At 40.2% G+C, this 15,088-nt stretch overlaps 2 protein-coding genes across 5 annotated transcripts; one reads left to right on the forward strand and one right to left on the reverse strand.

Moving 5' to 3' along the window:
- Positions 1–672: 672 nt before the first annotated feature.
- LOC112174688 (cysteine-rich receptor-like protein kinase 26) lies at positions 673–2,036 on the forward strand. 2 transcript variants are annotated; one of them, XM_024312485.2, is made up of 3 exons: positions 673–1,436; positions 1,473–1,527; positions 1,891–2,036. In XM_024312485.2, the coding sequence occupies exons 1-3, from the start codon at positions 708–710 to the stop codon at positions 2,013–2,015; spliced, it is 909 nt and encodes a 302-aa protein (XP_024168253.1). In that variant the 5' UTR covers positions 673–707; the 3' UTR covers positions 2,016–2,036. The 2 variants fall into 2 exon arrangements, with proteins under 2 accessions (XP_024168253.1, XP_024168251.1); XM_024312483.2 differs by having other exon boundaries at positions 673–1,527.
- Positions 2,037–8,827: 6,791 nt separating this feature from the next.
- On the reverse strand, positions 8,828–10,373 carry LOC112173962. 3 transcript variants are annotated; one of them, XM_024311651.2, is made up of 6 exons: positions 10,217–10,368; positions 10,076–10,132; positions 9,861–9,974; positions 9,674–9,772; positions 9,444–9,536; positions 8,828–9,352 (listed from the first exon to the last, which is right to left on the reverse strand). In XM_024311651.2, coding segments are annotated over exons 2-6 (570 nt in total). In that variant the 5' UTR covers positions 10,077–10,132; positions 10,217–10,368; the 3' UTR covers positions 8,828–9,089. The 3 variants fall into 3 exon arrangements, with proteins under 3 accessions (XP_024167419.1, XP_024167417.1, XP_024167418.1); XM_024311650.2 differs by having other exon boundaries at positions 8,829–9,352; positions 10,080–10,132; positions 10,217–10,367; XM_024311649.2 differs by lacking the exon at positions 10,076–10,132 and having other exon boundaries at positions 10,217–10,373.
- Between the last annotated feature and the right edge of the window lie 4,715 nt (positions 10,374–15,088).

Raw genomic sequence — 15,088 nt, forward strand, 5'->3', positions numbered from 1 at the left:
TTCAAGTAATTAAGTTCTCATGAACTCAGCTATGAGTAACTAAACAGCTAAGCTGTTTACCCAAGAGTGAGGCTCTGGGTTTTTAATCTGTATTCATGTTTGCATAAATAAATTCTGTGTGAGCGCCGTACACTGTTACAAAATTTGTTTGTTTTTAGTTCCTGCAAAATTATCTGTTTACCTTACCATTTATCAAGCTAAAGATTATTTTTCTAGAGCCTAGAACAGCAGTGATTCCGCCCTGAAAAGTAACCGTTTAGACAGGAAGTCGTTAGGTGAAAATGTGGCATGTTGAAGGCTAGATCTGTGCTTTAGGATTTTATTTTGCAAGCTTGATGACTGAAGAAAGATAAAAAAGATAAAAGTAGAAAAGGAAGAAGGGACACGTGTAAACTTCTTAGAAGGACATCCCAAAACCTGGTCAAGAGGTGCTAACCACACCTGGTCAGCCAAGTACTATCCGCCATCTATACATCATAGTGGACCAAAACAACAATGGCCTTAATCAACGGTACAGTAGCGGCAACATGAAGTCGTGAACTAGGTCCAACGCATATAATCTTTGTCTCGATCAATTATTTGACTAAAAATAAAATACGTATTTGAAAGTTGACTTGTAGTTATATATGAAGATGAGGATCTGCTGGTAAAGTACCAAAGACAGAATGATCTCCTTAAGATTTCGATTATTCCTTTCACTCATTCCCATGATCATCATGATCACCAATATCAGGCCTACTCATCAAGCCAGTGAGTATTCATTTAAAAGCAACATCTGTTCTAAAAGCACCTTCAACGGCACCTTCAGCAAAAACCTCAATAATCTCTTCTCCTCCCTCCTCTCTTCAATCAACGCCACCACGTCCACCGGGTTTTACAGCTCCTCGTACGGAGAAATCCCTGACAAAGTTTACGCAATCGGATTCTGTAGAGGAGATCTCAAGCCCTCTGCATGCGCTGCTTGTCTTGCCGCCTCCACCGCCCTGATTGTCAAAAACGCTTGCCCTGATGCGAAGAATGGAGGTGTAGGCTCCATAAATTGCACGCTACGTTACTCCAACATCTCCATTAGTGGCATCAGAGTAGAAGCACCATCTATATCTGGCTACAGCCATGGTGACAATGTCTCATCATCCTCAAGGTTTGATTTTAATCAAAGGCTCACCACATTATTTGAAACATTAAGAAGTAAAGCCGCGGCGGGTAGTGTTCTTAAATTTGCTGTTGGGCACTCAAACGCTCCGGTTAGTTCTGGTATAACGATATACGGACTTGCGCAGTGCAGTCCAGACTTATCGGAAACAGACTGCAGTGTTTGCATAAGTAAGGGTTTGAAGCAGCTCCCACCATGTTGTTATAAATCTTGGAGTTATCTTGGTGCCAGCTGTAGCTTAAGGTATGATCCTGACCTCTTCTACGACCCCGCAACTGATCCGACACCACTGCCTCCGCCATCACCACCGCCAGCCACTACACCACTGCCTCCGCCATCACCACCGCCAGCCACTACCACAAGTAATTCTGGAGGTAAATTTACCTGCATATATATTATATTATTATATATGTAGTGAATGTATTGAGGCTTAATTTCATTCACAATAAAAAAAAAAAGGGTAATTGACCTCATGATTAGATATTATTTTGTTCATTGATCGGTACCGCAACACCCATTAAAAAAAGCATCCCTATATAAAATGGCAAATACCTTTTTTAGTTGAAGAAAAAATGAAAATCATTTAGTTGGCTCATTAATTTGCATCATTTCATCATCATTATTTTAGCTTGATATAATGGTTGTATATATCCATATAGATGACACGAGTTCCAACTGAGTAATTTTCTTTGCATACGTTTGATTAGAAGTGATGATCGGATTTTCAATTTTTGCAGGAATCGAAAGTGGCACATCTCGGATGGTCATCACTACTCTTGTGCCAGTCGTGGTTTCCATGTTTCTAATTGTATCTCATTCTCTATCCAATGATCTGGTGTACTTTTTCGTTCAGTTTGTTTGAATTTACTGTAATTTGGTTTCTAGTTCAATAAAACATTTTTTTTACTAGTTATAATTTTATATTGTTTGACTCATATTAATTAGTTAACCACATGAATCTCACTTCTAATTCACAAATTATGTATGATAACTAATATTTAGCTATCTGGTAATACTTGTCGCTTTTTCATAGTTATTTCAAGTATGACACGCTGTTATCATTATGCAAGGATTGAAATATCTGATATTTCTCTCGATATATCTCTTTTGAAGTGACCGATACATCATAAAGGAAAAATATATTATCTTTCACTGTTTCTGCGAAATTTCTCCAATATAGTCAAATATCCTCGATATATAAGATATTTATGATATATTCCGATCAAATTAAGAAATATCTGTAAAATCTGATGAGAAAAAAAAAAGTTACTTAGTTTTTCAAAAAGAAATATATATTATGGAATATGGAGGTTATGTGGGGGTTTAAAATTATTAACAAATTACATATAAGTTATTGACAAAAGATGACTTAACAAATACATCCTTTAAAGATTGAATTAAACATATAAGGACTAAATCTTACAAATAAGGACAATGTGCTTTCCACTTGCCACATGTCATGAGTTAATTTATTTTTTTATCCTTAACTGCTTCTTTTGACTTCTAATATATTTATAATGATTAAATTTTACAAATAAGGACAATATGCTCTCCACTTGCCCCATGTCATGATTTAATTTACTTTTTTACCCTTAAATACTTATTTTGACTTCTAATCCCTTTGTGTCACCTTTTTTTTTTTAGAATAATCCACTTATGTTACTTTTTTTTAGAATAATCATTTTATGTTACTTTTTTTTTCCTGAGAATAATTCGTTAATGTTACTTTTTTTTTTTTCTTGAGAATAATCTCTTTATGTTACTTCACAAAACCTCACTCTCCTACTACTCTCATCTCGTCGCCTAATCTTGCTACTAGACTCGTCCAATCCTGCTGCTGCACTCACTGCACTAATATTCGTCTAGTTTTGCTACTCATGTTCTGCTACTGCACTCGCTACACTCATACTCGTCCAGTTCTGCTATTGTACTTATACTCGTGTTCTGCTACTGCACTTGTACTCGTGTTCTGCTATACTGCACTCATTATCGCCTAATCTTGCTACTGTACTTGTACTCGTGTTCTGCTACTGCACTTGTACTCGTGTTCTGCTGTACTACACTCGTCATCGCCTAATCCTGCTACTGCACTCGTCCAATCCTACTACTGCACTCATCCTCGTCCAGTTCTGCTACCGCACTTGTACTCGTGTTCTGTTGTACCACACTTGTCATCGCTTAATCCTGCTACTGCACTCGTCCAATCCTTCTACTACACTTGCTGCACTCATACTCATCCAGTTCTACTACTGCATTTGTACTCGTGTTCTGCTACTGCAATTGTCATCGCCTAATCCTGCTACTGCACTCATCCTATCTTGCTACTGCACTCGCTGCACTCATACTCGTCCAGTTATGCTACTCGTGTTCTGCTACTGCACTCGCTACACTCATACTCGTCTAGTTCTGCTACTGCACTCCTCATTGCCTAATCCTACTACTGCACCTCATTAGTACATCTGGACAAGGAAAATAAGTAAATAACACTCAGGTAGATAGTAATAATGATACCTCTGCCATCTCTCCCCCAGTACAGTATCAAAATGCTCAGTAAAAGAACGCAGCAGTTGTTATACTAATCAAGAATTAATTACGAGGCTACTATATGTGGAAAGCTACAAATGCCGTGTCCAAACCACCCAATACATGCCACCTCCGTTGTCACGAACATCACTTCTATAGCCACGTGTCATTTGCCACCTCTTCATCTCCATCATCCCTTCACAAATTCTGATCAAATTGGGATCACCACTTAAAAAAATTAAGAAAGCCATGTTCAGTGAAACTTAATCATCTCCTACATAGCAGTAGTATGAACTCAAAATGAAGAAGAAGGAGAAGAACTATAAACCTTTCATTATCTTTGTTCTTCTTCATTCTCAGGTACTTATTAATTAAACAAACGAGAATTTAATCAAACAAAAATTAACAAGCAACTCAACTGCAATAACCAAAAATCTACTCTATCATATATCAACTTTACAATCAGGAGAACCCAGCAATGGAACTTGACCCACGAACCCTTTCTTCAACCCATCCAGCACATCACACTTGACATAAATCCCATAATGCCTGCTCCTCATCCCTAGCCCCGTCACCTTCAATCTCAGCCTCCCCAGTCGCCACCACCACCACCTATAATAATAGCACAGAGAATGTTTTGACATTTGAAGCAACCCACGTTTCCTTCACACACCGCAAAGCTGAGACCTTCCCCTCACCTTCTTCCCATTACTTCAAATCCAAGTGAAACCCACCTCTAAATTTCAATTCTCTCACCTCCGACCACAATTCAATTTCCAAAACTACATTCTTTCTTTCCTAGTTATCACCACAGCCACCACATTTGATGACCAGAATCTAATAAGGTCCAAAACGATGCCGTTCAAGGACGAGGAGGAGTCGTTCGAGCACACGCTGCTGGTGGTGTGCGAGGTCGCCGTGTACAAAATCCCGCTGCGGTCGATGTCCCGCGGGTACAAGTTCGGCGAGTGGCTCCAGTCCGACAAGATCTAGACGGGTCGCCTCCGGGTCGTCTCCTGCAAGGACCGCTGCGAGATCCGACTCGAGCATCCCAAGTCCAGCGATCCAATCTGTTGAGTTTCCGGTACGGCGACCTATTCACTTCCGGCGTTGCTCCGCCCATGGCGTCGTTACTCGTGGAGTTGTGGCTTTGCTCGACGGTGCTAATATAGAGGAAGCTCGAAGGCGCCACTCTGGAATCGTTGGCGAACCACTAAGAGCTGCTTCCTCCGCCATTCACAAGTTTCTGAGTCTCTGATTGGTGCTTGACAAGGTGGCAGTAGAGAAAAAACGCAACGGACATGGATGGGGTTTTGGGTTTTCTGTTTTTGGATGGTGGAAATTGGGTCAGTGGTAATGTCCGTAAATTGTTATGAAACTCGAGCATTTTAGTTATTTTCTATCAAAATTTGAAGTCAGGCCTGCTTCATTTGATTTTGGGCCTGGGCTTATGTCCTTATTTGTATAAAACAAATTGAAAGTGGGTTTTCTGTGTTTATATCTTTTGTCATGTGCTACTATGTAATTTTCTATAAAATTTTAAGAATGGTTTCTATAGTTTGGAAAATTAAAAATGCCTCGAGGTGAAACCTCTGAAAGTAGATTTGGGTGAGGCAAAATCTCCTCAAAAGGAACTTGGGTGAGGAGAAATCCCCGGCGAATATAGGTGAGAAATAATTCCCTAAAGGAGAATCTGTGTGAGGAGAAATCCTCTTAAGGAGAATATGGGTGAGGAGTAATCCCCTCAAGGTAGATTTAGGTGAGGAAAAATCCCCTCGAGAAGAATTTGGGTGAGGAGTAGTCCCCTCGAGGGAAATCTTGGTGATCGAGGAGTAATCCCCTCAAAGGGAATCCAAGTGAGGAGAAATTTCCTCAAGACGAATCTGACAGATATTGTCTGAAATTTGTACAATATAGGGGAAACAATTGACAGAGACAATCTTCTTTTCGCAGTCTTGGGGGTCGTTCCTGTTCTGGAGTTGGGTCAGCAGCGGTGGCGAAAAGTCTGGCATAGACAATCATCCTTGGCCTTCTAGTGGGTCCTTCCTGTCTGGGATTGGGTCGGAGGAGTTGGCGTTTTGGAGCAGTGGTGGATGGATGGTGTTGACAATAGGGAGGTGATGGTGTTGGTGTTTTAGTCCCAGGTTTGAATGTCCGGCAATCCTTTTGGTCAAGTGTAGGTCACAACGAGTGTTGGCTTGGTCGATCAAAAACTGGTCAGGAGGACTCTGGTTGGTGAGTTAGTGTCGACACAAGTGAGTTGTCTAGTTTTAGAGTTCTTACTGGCTGGACGAGAGGTGATATGTCAAGGATTTACTGCTCCTGCGCTTGTTGTCTTTGTCATACAGTTGTAGTGCAAGTTTAGAATCAGTATATAGGTTTCCAGTGGGAAGTCTTGTGGCCATTTCTGAGTAAGAAATGTCGCCAAAAACTCGTTGTAAGCAGTTCATTATTAATGAAGTTCTTATTTGATCCAAAAAAAAAAAAACAACCACCCTAAACTCCTGGAGCCTATTTGCTTCCCAAAATTCTCAACTAAACTCCATAACCGAATATAACACAATATAATTATGAATCATCCACAGAGTTTGATAATTAGAGCAATCTAATAATTTCACATGATAAACAAGATATAAGAGTAGGATATATAAATCTTACGATGCGGAAGCAGTGACGACTATACCTCAACTATACTATTCGAAAACGAAACTAGTCTAGGAGCTATTAAGATTGTGAACAAATTTCTAGAATCAAATTGATTCTGAGGAACACGCTTAAATTCTACGGGAAGTGTAAATTGATAATGAGTAGACTCTAAAACTAACCCAACGATCATGCGAGTAATTAATTCAAATTCCAACAAAACATACTTATAAGAAGTAGAATCGGAAAAGGCAGATTTTGGATTAGGACTTATCTTGATATTCGCCGAGCAGGCACCAAGAGATGAGCGGTGAATCGAAAAGCTGAAACTTCCTTGGAGCGTTGATGGCAATCCGACGGTTGAAATTGTAACTCGGGATAAATCTTGCCTCGAAAAGGAGCACTGGAGGTCAAAATGTAGCTTTCGGAACATCATGATTAGAAGCGCCGCCAATCAAGATTTTCACTCGACACCCAGAGTAAAGGAGATTCAGGTAGCAGGAACTAAATAGTGCTAAAGTGATAGAAATCTGTTTAGTAAACCTAGGCCAGTTAGCCCTCCAAATGGAGACCCAGGACACCCAAAGGATAGGACTAGGCTCGAGAATCGAGATTGAGTTTCAGACACCAGAGAGAGACGAGAAACCCAATTTCCAATTTTGGTAAGTGCATGAGGCGCGTACTAGACCTGACATCTTCGTTGTTCTTAGCTTTAAAAGTCATGAGTTCAATCCTCACTGGCATATGTAAGGATAAGTGGACTAAGAGTTTTTTATGATTACATCTGCCATACATATAGTACTGAAATGTTCCTTAACATGTTATTGGATCGCATGAGATTCCAAATTTGTATTTGGGTACATTGTAGGTCTATACATTTACTATACAGTTCTAAACTTTGTAAATATTTATGAAAACATTACATTAGAAATGATTCTACTCTATTTTTGAAAGTAGAAGGATTTGTTAAGAACCATTCAGATAATAAATTAATCCTGACTAAATGCCTTAACAAACTCATGAAAATTCATGCTTCTTGCATTCCATTTGTCAACATTTTTTGTTTAATATCTTAGGACGACTGAGACTATGCATGTTTATTCCCATATGTATGCAGTTGCATGCAGATGGATGTTGTTGATCTTCCTTAGGTAAAAACAGTACTTCACGCTGTCGTCCAAGTAGTATTCGAGGAAGGTTGTCTCCTTTGTGCTTGGTTAGGCACTTAGGTGACGCCCCTCTAAGGGGCATTATCTTGAGGCCTGGAGTTTGTGATGTAGGACGAGAATGGACCCAGTTTAGCCGAAAAACCATAAAAGTAAAGAAGCGGTGTAGAATCAAGAAGAGTGATTGGAAAATAGGTAACTCAGGCGTAATCAGGTTACTAGCCGCTGGAATATTCAAGAAGATTTGGTTTTGGACTTTTCGGGTTTCTCGTGCGAAAAGTCAGGTTTTGATTTTGAATCAGATTTGACTAACTTTTGGCCAGAATGTCCGTTTGAAACGCATGATACCTTTCCAGAATGGGAACGACGAGATCTTCAAGACTCATTTTAGTGAGCCCTATCAGATTTAGGCCAAAATGTATCGTCTTAATTATCCGATTCGTGATTTAATATTTTTAGGTTAGTTTTACATTCTTTTTATTTTAGGTTTTCTAGTTTATTTTGGATTTGTTTTGTTTTAATCCGTGGGCTTTAGGGTTTCATTGTTAGTCCCCTTAGGGTTTCTTTTTCTCATATATAAGCAACCTTAAACGGCTGCAGAACTATCTTTTATCATATTATCAATCAAAATTGAGAGTTTTCTCTTTTATCTCTGGTGGACTCCAGAATCTTTGTTTTAGGTTTATTGCTTGTAAACCAAGGGTTACTTCCGCCCGCGTCAGTTTGGCGTCCAATTGACCTGCCAATAACATGGCCCTAGATCTTCCAAAAATATTAGGCAGCAAGGAGTTCCAGTTGCACACTTGCACCTTCAGATCATCCTCGTCTATATCGTCCCCTTGTTGTGTCACACAACACTACACCTACAGGATTACAGTTCCTTGTCATAGAGCTGCGACACTTTCTCGCCCCACAATTTACATTTGAAGTGTGCACAAACAAATGATCCACTATTTTTGATAAGTAAATGGGTTCACTTGTGCTCCAACCTCGTAGTTAGAGGTGAGACACTGCATAATCAAGTCAATACATGATCCTCAATATATGAATATAAATTCATGAACCTTAATTGAATTCATAACCTAGCTAGCCTAAAGCGATTCACTGATAACACATATCTTAGAACACAAATCAGTACTTCAATTTAGTCTGTTGCATTGTGCAGGACTGGAGGTGCCTATCAATATATAAGACTGCAAAAATTGTGCACCACATCTTCACCATCAGTAGGATGCAAACTCAGTCTTAATATTTGAAAATAAGTAGTTTGGAGGTTGAGCACAAGTGTTATAAGGACTCAAACTCAGTGGCTCAATATTTGAAAATAAATAGTTGGAGGTTGAGCACAAGTACTGTGATGGGGACGCAAATTCAGATTCTCAATATATAGTTGAAAATAAACAGTTGGAGGTTGAGCACAAGTAACTCATCACAAGACCCAAGCAACTAGCATAAACTTCTGTTGCTCCATAACCATTCATAAATTTAAAAGTACTCTACTCCAAAGGACCATACTACCACACCTTTCAGATCTCAATTCAAGAAGGAAACAAATCATTTGACATATCCAAACTGATTCAATCTGATTTGTTAAATAAATAGGCTCAAGTAGTGAATATTGATTTCCCCATTCCAACACTTGCTTGCTGCTGTTTTCCAATCATGGTCTTTTGCACTTTACTTTGCACAAGACCAGTCTTGTTAGACACTGCTCTATTGGAGCCTTTGGTCATGCTCATAGGACTTGGGGATGTCTTACTCTGTTGCCTTTGGGCAGCAGGTACCCTCTCCTTTGTGTTAGGCACCTTGGAAGCAGAAGGTTGCTTATCAATTAGCTTGTTTACTAGTCCAATCATCCCATCATTGTCTGAAACCACAAAATTACTTGCAACTTAAAACTGAAAAATCATACTATACGCGTCATATTAACCGACCACATTACTGATCAAACTACATACCAGGACTAGATAAGACTGCACGAGGACGCGGCTGTACTGCAGAACAAGCTCTAACATCTGGTTTTGCATCCTTGTCAAGACGTCTGCTCTTCTCTGTCAATGACAACTATAAGTATTTGCTTTTGCCAGATATATTTACATGGTAATTATAAAATGAAACTATGAAATATATATTACTGACCAGAATTCATGTAAGTGTGACTCAAGGTAATTTATTTTCAAGCACCAACCTTTGGATGAAGAAAGTGGCTGTCCTGCTGGTACATTAGGTACAGAAGCCTTCATGATTCTGGGTTTCAATGGTAGAGAACAGCCTTGAGTCACCTTCACTGCAAATATGTACGTCTGTCATTTACATTTAAACAAGAGGTAATTGGGTCTAAACATAAAGCTTATCTGGAAAAACAGAATCGGAACCTGGTATAGATAGAGATTCATCAGAGACCTTCGTCACCGGTACACTCTTGTGATCATTTTGTGGAGGAATATAATTTTCTTGTTGATGCACCCTCACTCTCACCGTAGGATGCACTTCAAAACGAATCAAAATCACATATTGATTGATCAGGCCCAAAAGCTCATAGAATGAATTGTTAGAACTTGGAACAGAAAACCGGATTAGAATAACATACTCACTCTGCTGTTTGTGCCTCAATTATTCGAAAACGAAGATTACCCGCAATGAGATACTGGAATGAAACGTTTTTAAGAGAAGGTTTTGTTTATAAAGAAAAAGACAAAAAGCTCAAAAGAAGAAAGATATGAAAACTCACTTTGCGATTGTCGTCTGTTTTCAAATTCGAATGACTTTGGTGCTCTTCTCAGTTCCTTGGAGAACATGCTTTTGAAGCATAATTTTATACTCAAATTTGTGTTTTGAGTCTGGGAGAAGTAACGAGTACCAGATAAAATGAATAATGTCAGGGAACCTCCTCCATGTATCTTGACTTGAAAACCAAGCAGAATCGATTCTTCTGTCATTGCTACACATGATTATGCTTTCTTCTTCTTTAATGATTTTCCCTCTTTTAAAAAAAAAAAAAATTCTAAAAATAGAAGATTTGACGTTCGTACGTCGTGTACTCTATGACGTCTCTACTCTTAAAAAGGATTAATATAACGGTGACGGGAACTTCTTCCGATTCCGAAAAGTAAATTGTACAAATGTTTATAAACAATTACACGAAGCCACGAAGGGTAAGGGCGGCACCCTACTCACTATATTACTCATAATTATATGCCGCGTTTGTTACACAGGACTGTCATTGCCCGCCTTAATTTCTATAAGAGTCCAGGAATCCTCTAGCCTGGCTTATGCTATTCTAGTACTTGACTCATGTTTGGTGATGACAGGACTATCATTGATACTTCCTCTTCAATACTGCAAACTTCTTCGAGAGTTTAATCATCTCTAGATGAGCGTTCCTATGAAGTTCCTCAAAAACTTGGTGAAGTTCCACTCCGGAAGTGAAGAAAGACTCTCCGACTCCAGCGAAACCCTTCCCCAGGATCGCAATCATCTCATATTTGGTCTGAATCTGAGCTTCGTCTTCATCTTGGTTTGAATATGCAAGTAGAAATACAATTAGTCAAGATAGTTGATAATTAGCATGGTAGCAGAGAGAAGAGTGAAGAGTTGGAGTGACTGACAGTATCAGGATGCTGGTCTGCTTTGTGCTTAGTGATGCTCTCAGAAACCCAGCTGCCATCGAGCTTGACGGAGATGAATCCTGACAAGTTCTTGACGGCTATCACCACTGCCTCCCTTAATTGTTATAGTAGATAATAGATATTAGTGAATTGGCCCAAATTGAAAAAGAAAAGAAGAATTTGGATTACCCTTTGAGAAACAAATTGATTTGCTTAGGGGAAGCTGTATCGACGTCGGGGATCCGGAGGCCAACGGAGACCTTGTCGCCATCATAGAGCTTAGCGAGCCTGTCAGCGATGGCGAAGAGAGCAGTAGAATCAGAGGTCTCGACACCCAAGACGTCGTCCCCGTCGGAGAAGAACAACTTGTACAGTCTGTAAATCATCAACCCGCGCAGATGATTTCGAACCTAGAAAATTGGGGGTTGGACTGGCAGATGGAGACTGCGATTTGCCCAGTGGCTGATCCGAAATGAAATTGGGGGGGGGGGAGAGAGAGAGAGAGAGAGAGAGAGAGAGAGAGAGAGAGAGAGAGAGAGAGAGAGAGAGAGAGAGAGAGAGAGAGAGAGAGAGAGAGAGAGAGAGAGAGAGAGAGAGAGAGAGAGAGAGTGAGAATGATGAATAGTGGAGTAGAAGGAGGCTTGCACAATCCCATGGTTTTTGGTGGGTTTGTGGTAGAAGGTGTTAAGGCTGCTGTTGGGATTGTGGAGTCTCATTAAAAATTGTCCTTCTTGCTGCCAAACATGGGATAACTAGGATTAGACTAGATAAGGATGTTCAATCCCATGTAACAAACACCACTTATATGGATAGGTAGTAGCAAAATAATTGAGATTATCTGTAATCACACTTTACTTGGATGTGATGTAGGAGCCCCAGTCCAGAGGGGCAGAGGGTGGGTAGGTAGCAAACTACTCATTGAATAATGAATCGTTTGCTTGATTAACACGCTAACACGCAACCCTCATACTCATGCAGGACTGACTCATCGACATGTAAGAGTCTAACCCTCGTACCCATCGATTAGAAAATTATAAAGTTATTATGCTTTAATCGCAAGAGATGGTGAATTTGTTCATTCAACATAAGGGTGAACCTAAGAATTGTTCGTAGCAAAATAACTTGTTAAATAAGATATATGCACTTAATCGACATGCAAGAGCCTAAGCCCCGAACGTTAGAAGGGCCCACGATGGGTAAGTAGTATTTTAGGTCATTATTTTTTTTATTAAGAATCTTGATTTCCCTATTCCACCTTGCTTCTTGCTATATATAGCTGTCAGAACTCAGAAACATACTATCACCATGCATAAGACCAGTCATAGGACTTGAATGAATATCCTAGTCTCTGGCCTTTGGGCTGGTACCACTCCTTTTGTATCATGCACTTTGAACCCCAGACATATATGATCTCTTATATATTAACTAGCTTGTTTCTACTTCCAATCATCCCATCATCATCTGGAAGCCAAAATATATGCATCATATTTACTAAACACGTTGTGTTCTTGATCCAATAACGTACCAAGACTAGATATAACATGCGCGACGACATGGGGCATCTCGTTTAGTAGTATCATTGCCAAGATATATAATAATTAACCAATTTAAGAGTGTACGTTTCAAGATAAATTTCTTCTCAAGTCCAAACCGTTGGATGAAAAGATCGACTGTCTAACTTTTCGAAAACCAAGCAGAATTGATTCTCGCTTTCATTGCTCATTGCGACACATGCATTAATAATATTATGCATCATTCTTCGTTTCTAGTGACCATTGCAATAGATAGATGGGAAATTAACGGGAGGGGTGAAGTCCGCAAAATTCTGTGACGTACCTCACATACCGCAGTTCCTAGCTCTTAAAAAGGAAGAGACGCTAAAATCTCACGTACATTTATAAGATGACGGGTAGATGGAAATTAATTTTTTTTATGAACAGTGGCATATATGGGGAGAAATAAAAATAAATGGGGCCGTGACCACTTACCCGATTTTAGGCTAAAAATTGTCCACTTACTCTACTAAGAGTTTTTTAACCCCATTTACCCAATCTAAAATCTACTGACAGTTTTGCCCCTATTAATTAACTCTCAGACTCTCTCTCTCTCTCTCTCTCTCTCTCTCTCTCTCTCTCTCTCTCTCTCTCTCTCTCTCTCTCTCTCTCTCTCTCTCTCTCTCTCTCTCTCTCTCTCTCTCTCCATGTCTGCAGATCCGACGTCGGGTTCGGGTTTGAAAATGGGTTTGGTTTGCCGGAATCGAGGGAGAGCCAGGCAAATCGATCGGTTGCTCAGTCTAGTTCCGTACGGCCACATCGATGACGACGGTGGAGGAGATCCAGGTAGGTCGGTTGCTCGGTCTGGCTCCGTACGGCCACATTGACAACGACGACAATGGAAGAGATCCAGGCAGGTCGGTCGCTCGGCCTGGTTCCGTACGGCCACATCGACGACGACGACGGTGGAAGAGATCCAGGCAGGTCGGTTGCTCGGCCTAGTTCCGTACGGCCACATCGACGACGGTGGAGGAGATCCAGGCAGGTCTGTTGCTTGGTCTGGCTTCGTACGGCCACATCTACGACGACAACGGTGGAGGAGATCCAGGCAGGTCGATTGCTCGGTCTGGTTCCGTACGGCCACATCAACGATGACGGTGGAAGAGATCAGGTCGCTGACGGCGGAGGGTCTGCTGACGCGAGTGGCGGGGATGGCTGCAAACTACGTGTGGCAGTGGCCGGCTGGGATTTGGTGCCCTGTTTTGGGTGCCTAAAGTAATCTGGGTTACCCAGATGGCTGGTGTTGGGCTGATTTCATGAAGATATTTCTGGGCTGTTTTTGGGTCTATAACTTTCATAGTTGCCTAGTTGGTTATAATTTGGTTGGCAATAATAAGATTATTGGGAGGCAATAATAATATTATTGGGGGGCAGTAGACACATTATTGGCCCCCTGCCACTGGTCACCGGAGGCCTCTAAGTGAAAAAGAAGGAGAGGGCAAAAAAGTCTCAAAAAAAATAAAAAAGAATTAATTGGGTAAAGGAGAAATAATCCCTTAGAGTGTTTTGGGTAAATGGGGTTAAAAAACAGTTGGTGGAGCAAGTGGGCAATTTTTAGCCTAAAATCGGGTAAATGATCATTTCCCCAAAATAAATAATAGAAAACCTAATTTGTAAAGACAATAAATTTGAGTTGTAATAACATTACGAAAATAATGCACAGTTGGAGCATTTCACATGCGCCGAAGGGGTTTATCTTGAGTCTAAGAAGCATTTGAGTTCCCCTTGACAAAAAAAAAAAAAAAAAAAACACTACGAAAATAATAAATCATATTGCACCATTGTCCGGATTGAAAATTGAACGATTTTCTGTAATACTTAAAAATATTTACATAATACATTTGATTACTCCTACCCACGATAGGTAGGTAGCCAAACCACTTATTGAATAATGAATCGTTTGCTTGCCTGACAAAGAACTTGTCAAATGAATGATATTGTGAGAGCCTATACTCCAGACGTTTAGTGGAGCTCATGATGAGTAGATAATTTTTTAGGATATAGCAAGATTATTCCATAATTCCTTAGTAGAATCATGCTGGTTAGAATGTGTAGCCAACAGAAGGATTATGTTTAAAAGACAAAAACCAAGCAGAATTGATTGTATTGTCATTGCCCCCTATACAAATATCGGGCGTTTGCGATGATTGGGGCGACAACATTGCTTTCACAGGGATGAGACTGCACCATGATGAAGATAACTAGTGCCAACCAGGCCCTAAGCTCTGACGTGATCATCATCTGTATGAAGATAACTTGCCTAACTTGGGCTGTATCATACTGCGACTTTGCACTCAATTGCAACAAAAATCAAACTATAGGGGTCAATGTCGCTACATTTCCAAAACCACAAGGACTCAAAAAGAAAAACCTTAACCCTTCAACAAAGGGTAACGACATGTCGTTTCCACAGCCATTTACATAAACAGAAGGCAAAGGCCA

Source organism: Rosa chinensis, chromosome 6 (genome assembly GCF_002994745.2).
Source record: "Rosa chinensis cultivar Old Blush chromosome 6, RchiOBHm-V2, whole genome shotgun sequence".
NCBI classification, from domain to species: domain Eukaryota; kingdom Viridiplantae; phylum Streptophyta; class Magnoliopsida; order Rosales; family Rosaceae; genus Rosa; species Rosa chinensis.

Coding starts and splice junctions, on each gene's coding strand:
- LOC112173962 (XM_024311649.2), bottom strand. CDS start 10,283: ATGTTCTCCAAGGAACTGAGAAGAGCACCAAAGTCATTCGAATTTGAA. Junction 9,773..9,860: donor TGAATCTCTATCTATACCAG/GTTCCGATTCTG, acceptor ACATATTTGCAG/TGAAGGTGACTCAAGGCTGT. Junction 9,353..9,443: donor TGCAGTCTTATCTAGTCCTG/GTATGTAGTTTG, acceptor TTGTGGTTTCAG/ACAATGATGGGATGATTGGA.
- LOC112174688 (XM_024312483.2), top strand. CDS start 708: ATGATCATCATGATCACCAATATCAGGCCTACTCATCAAGCCAGTGAG. Junction 1,528..1,890: donor TACCACAAGTAATTCTGGAG/GTAAATTTACCT, acceptor CAATTTTTGCAG/GAATCGAAAGTGGCACATCT.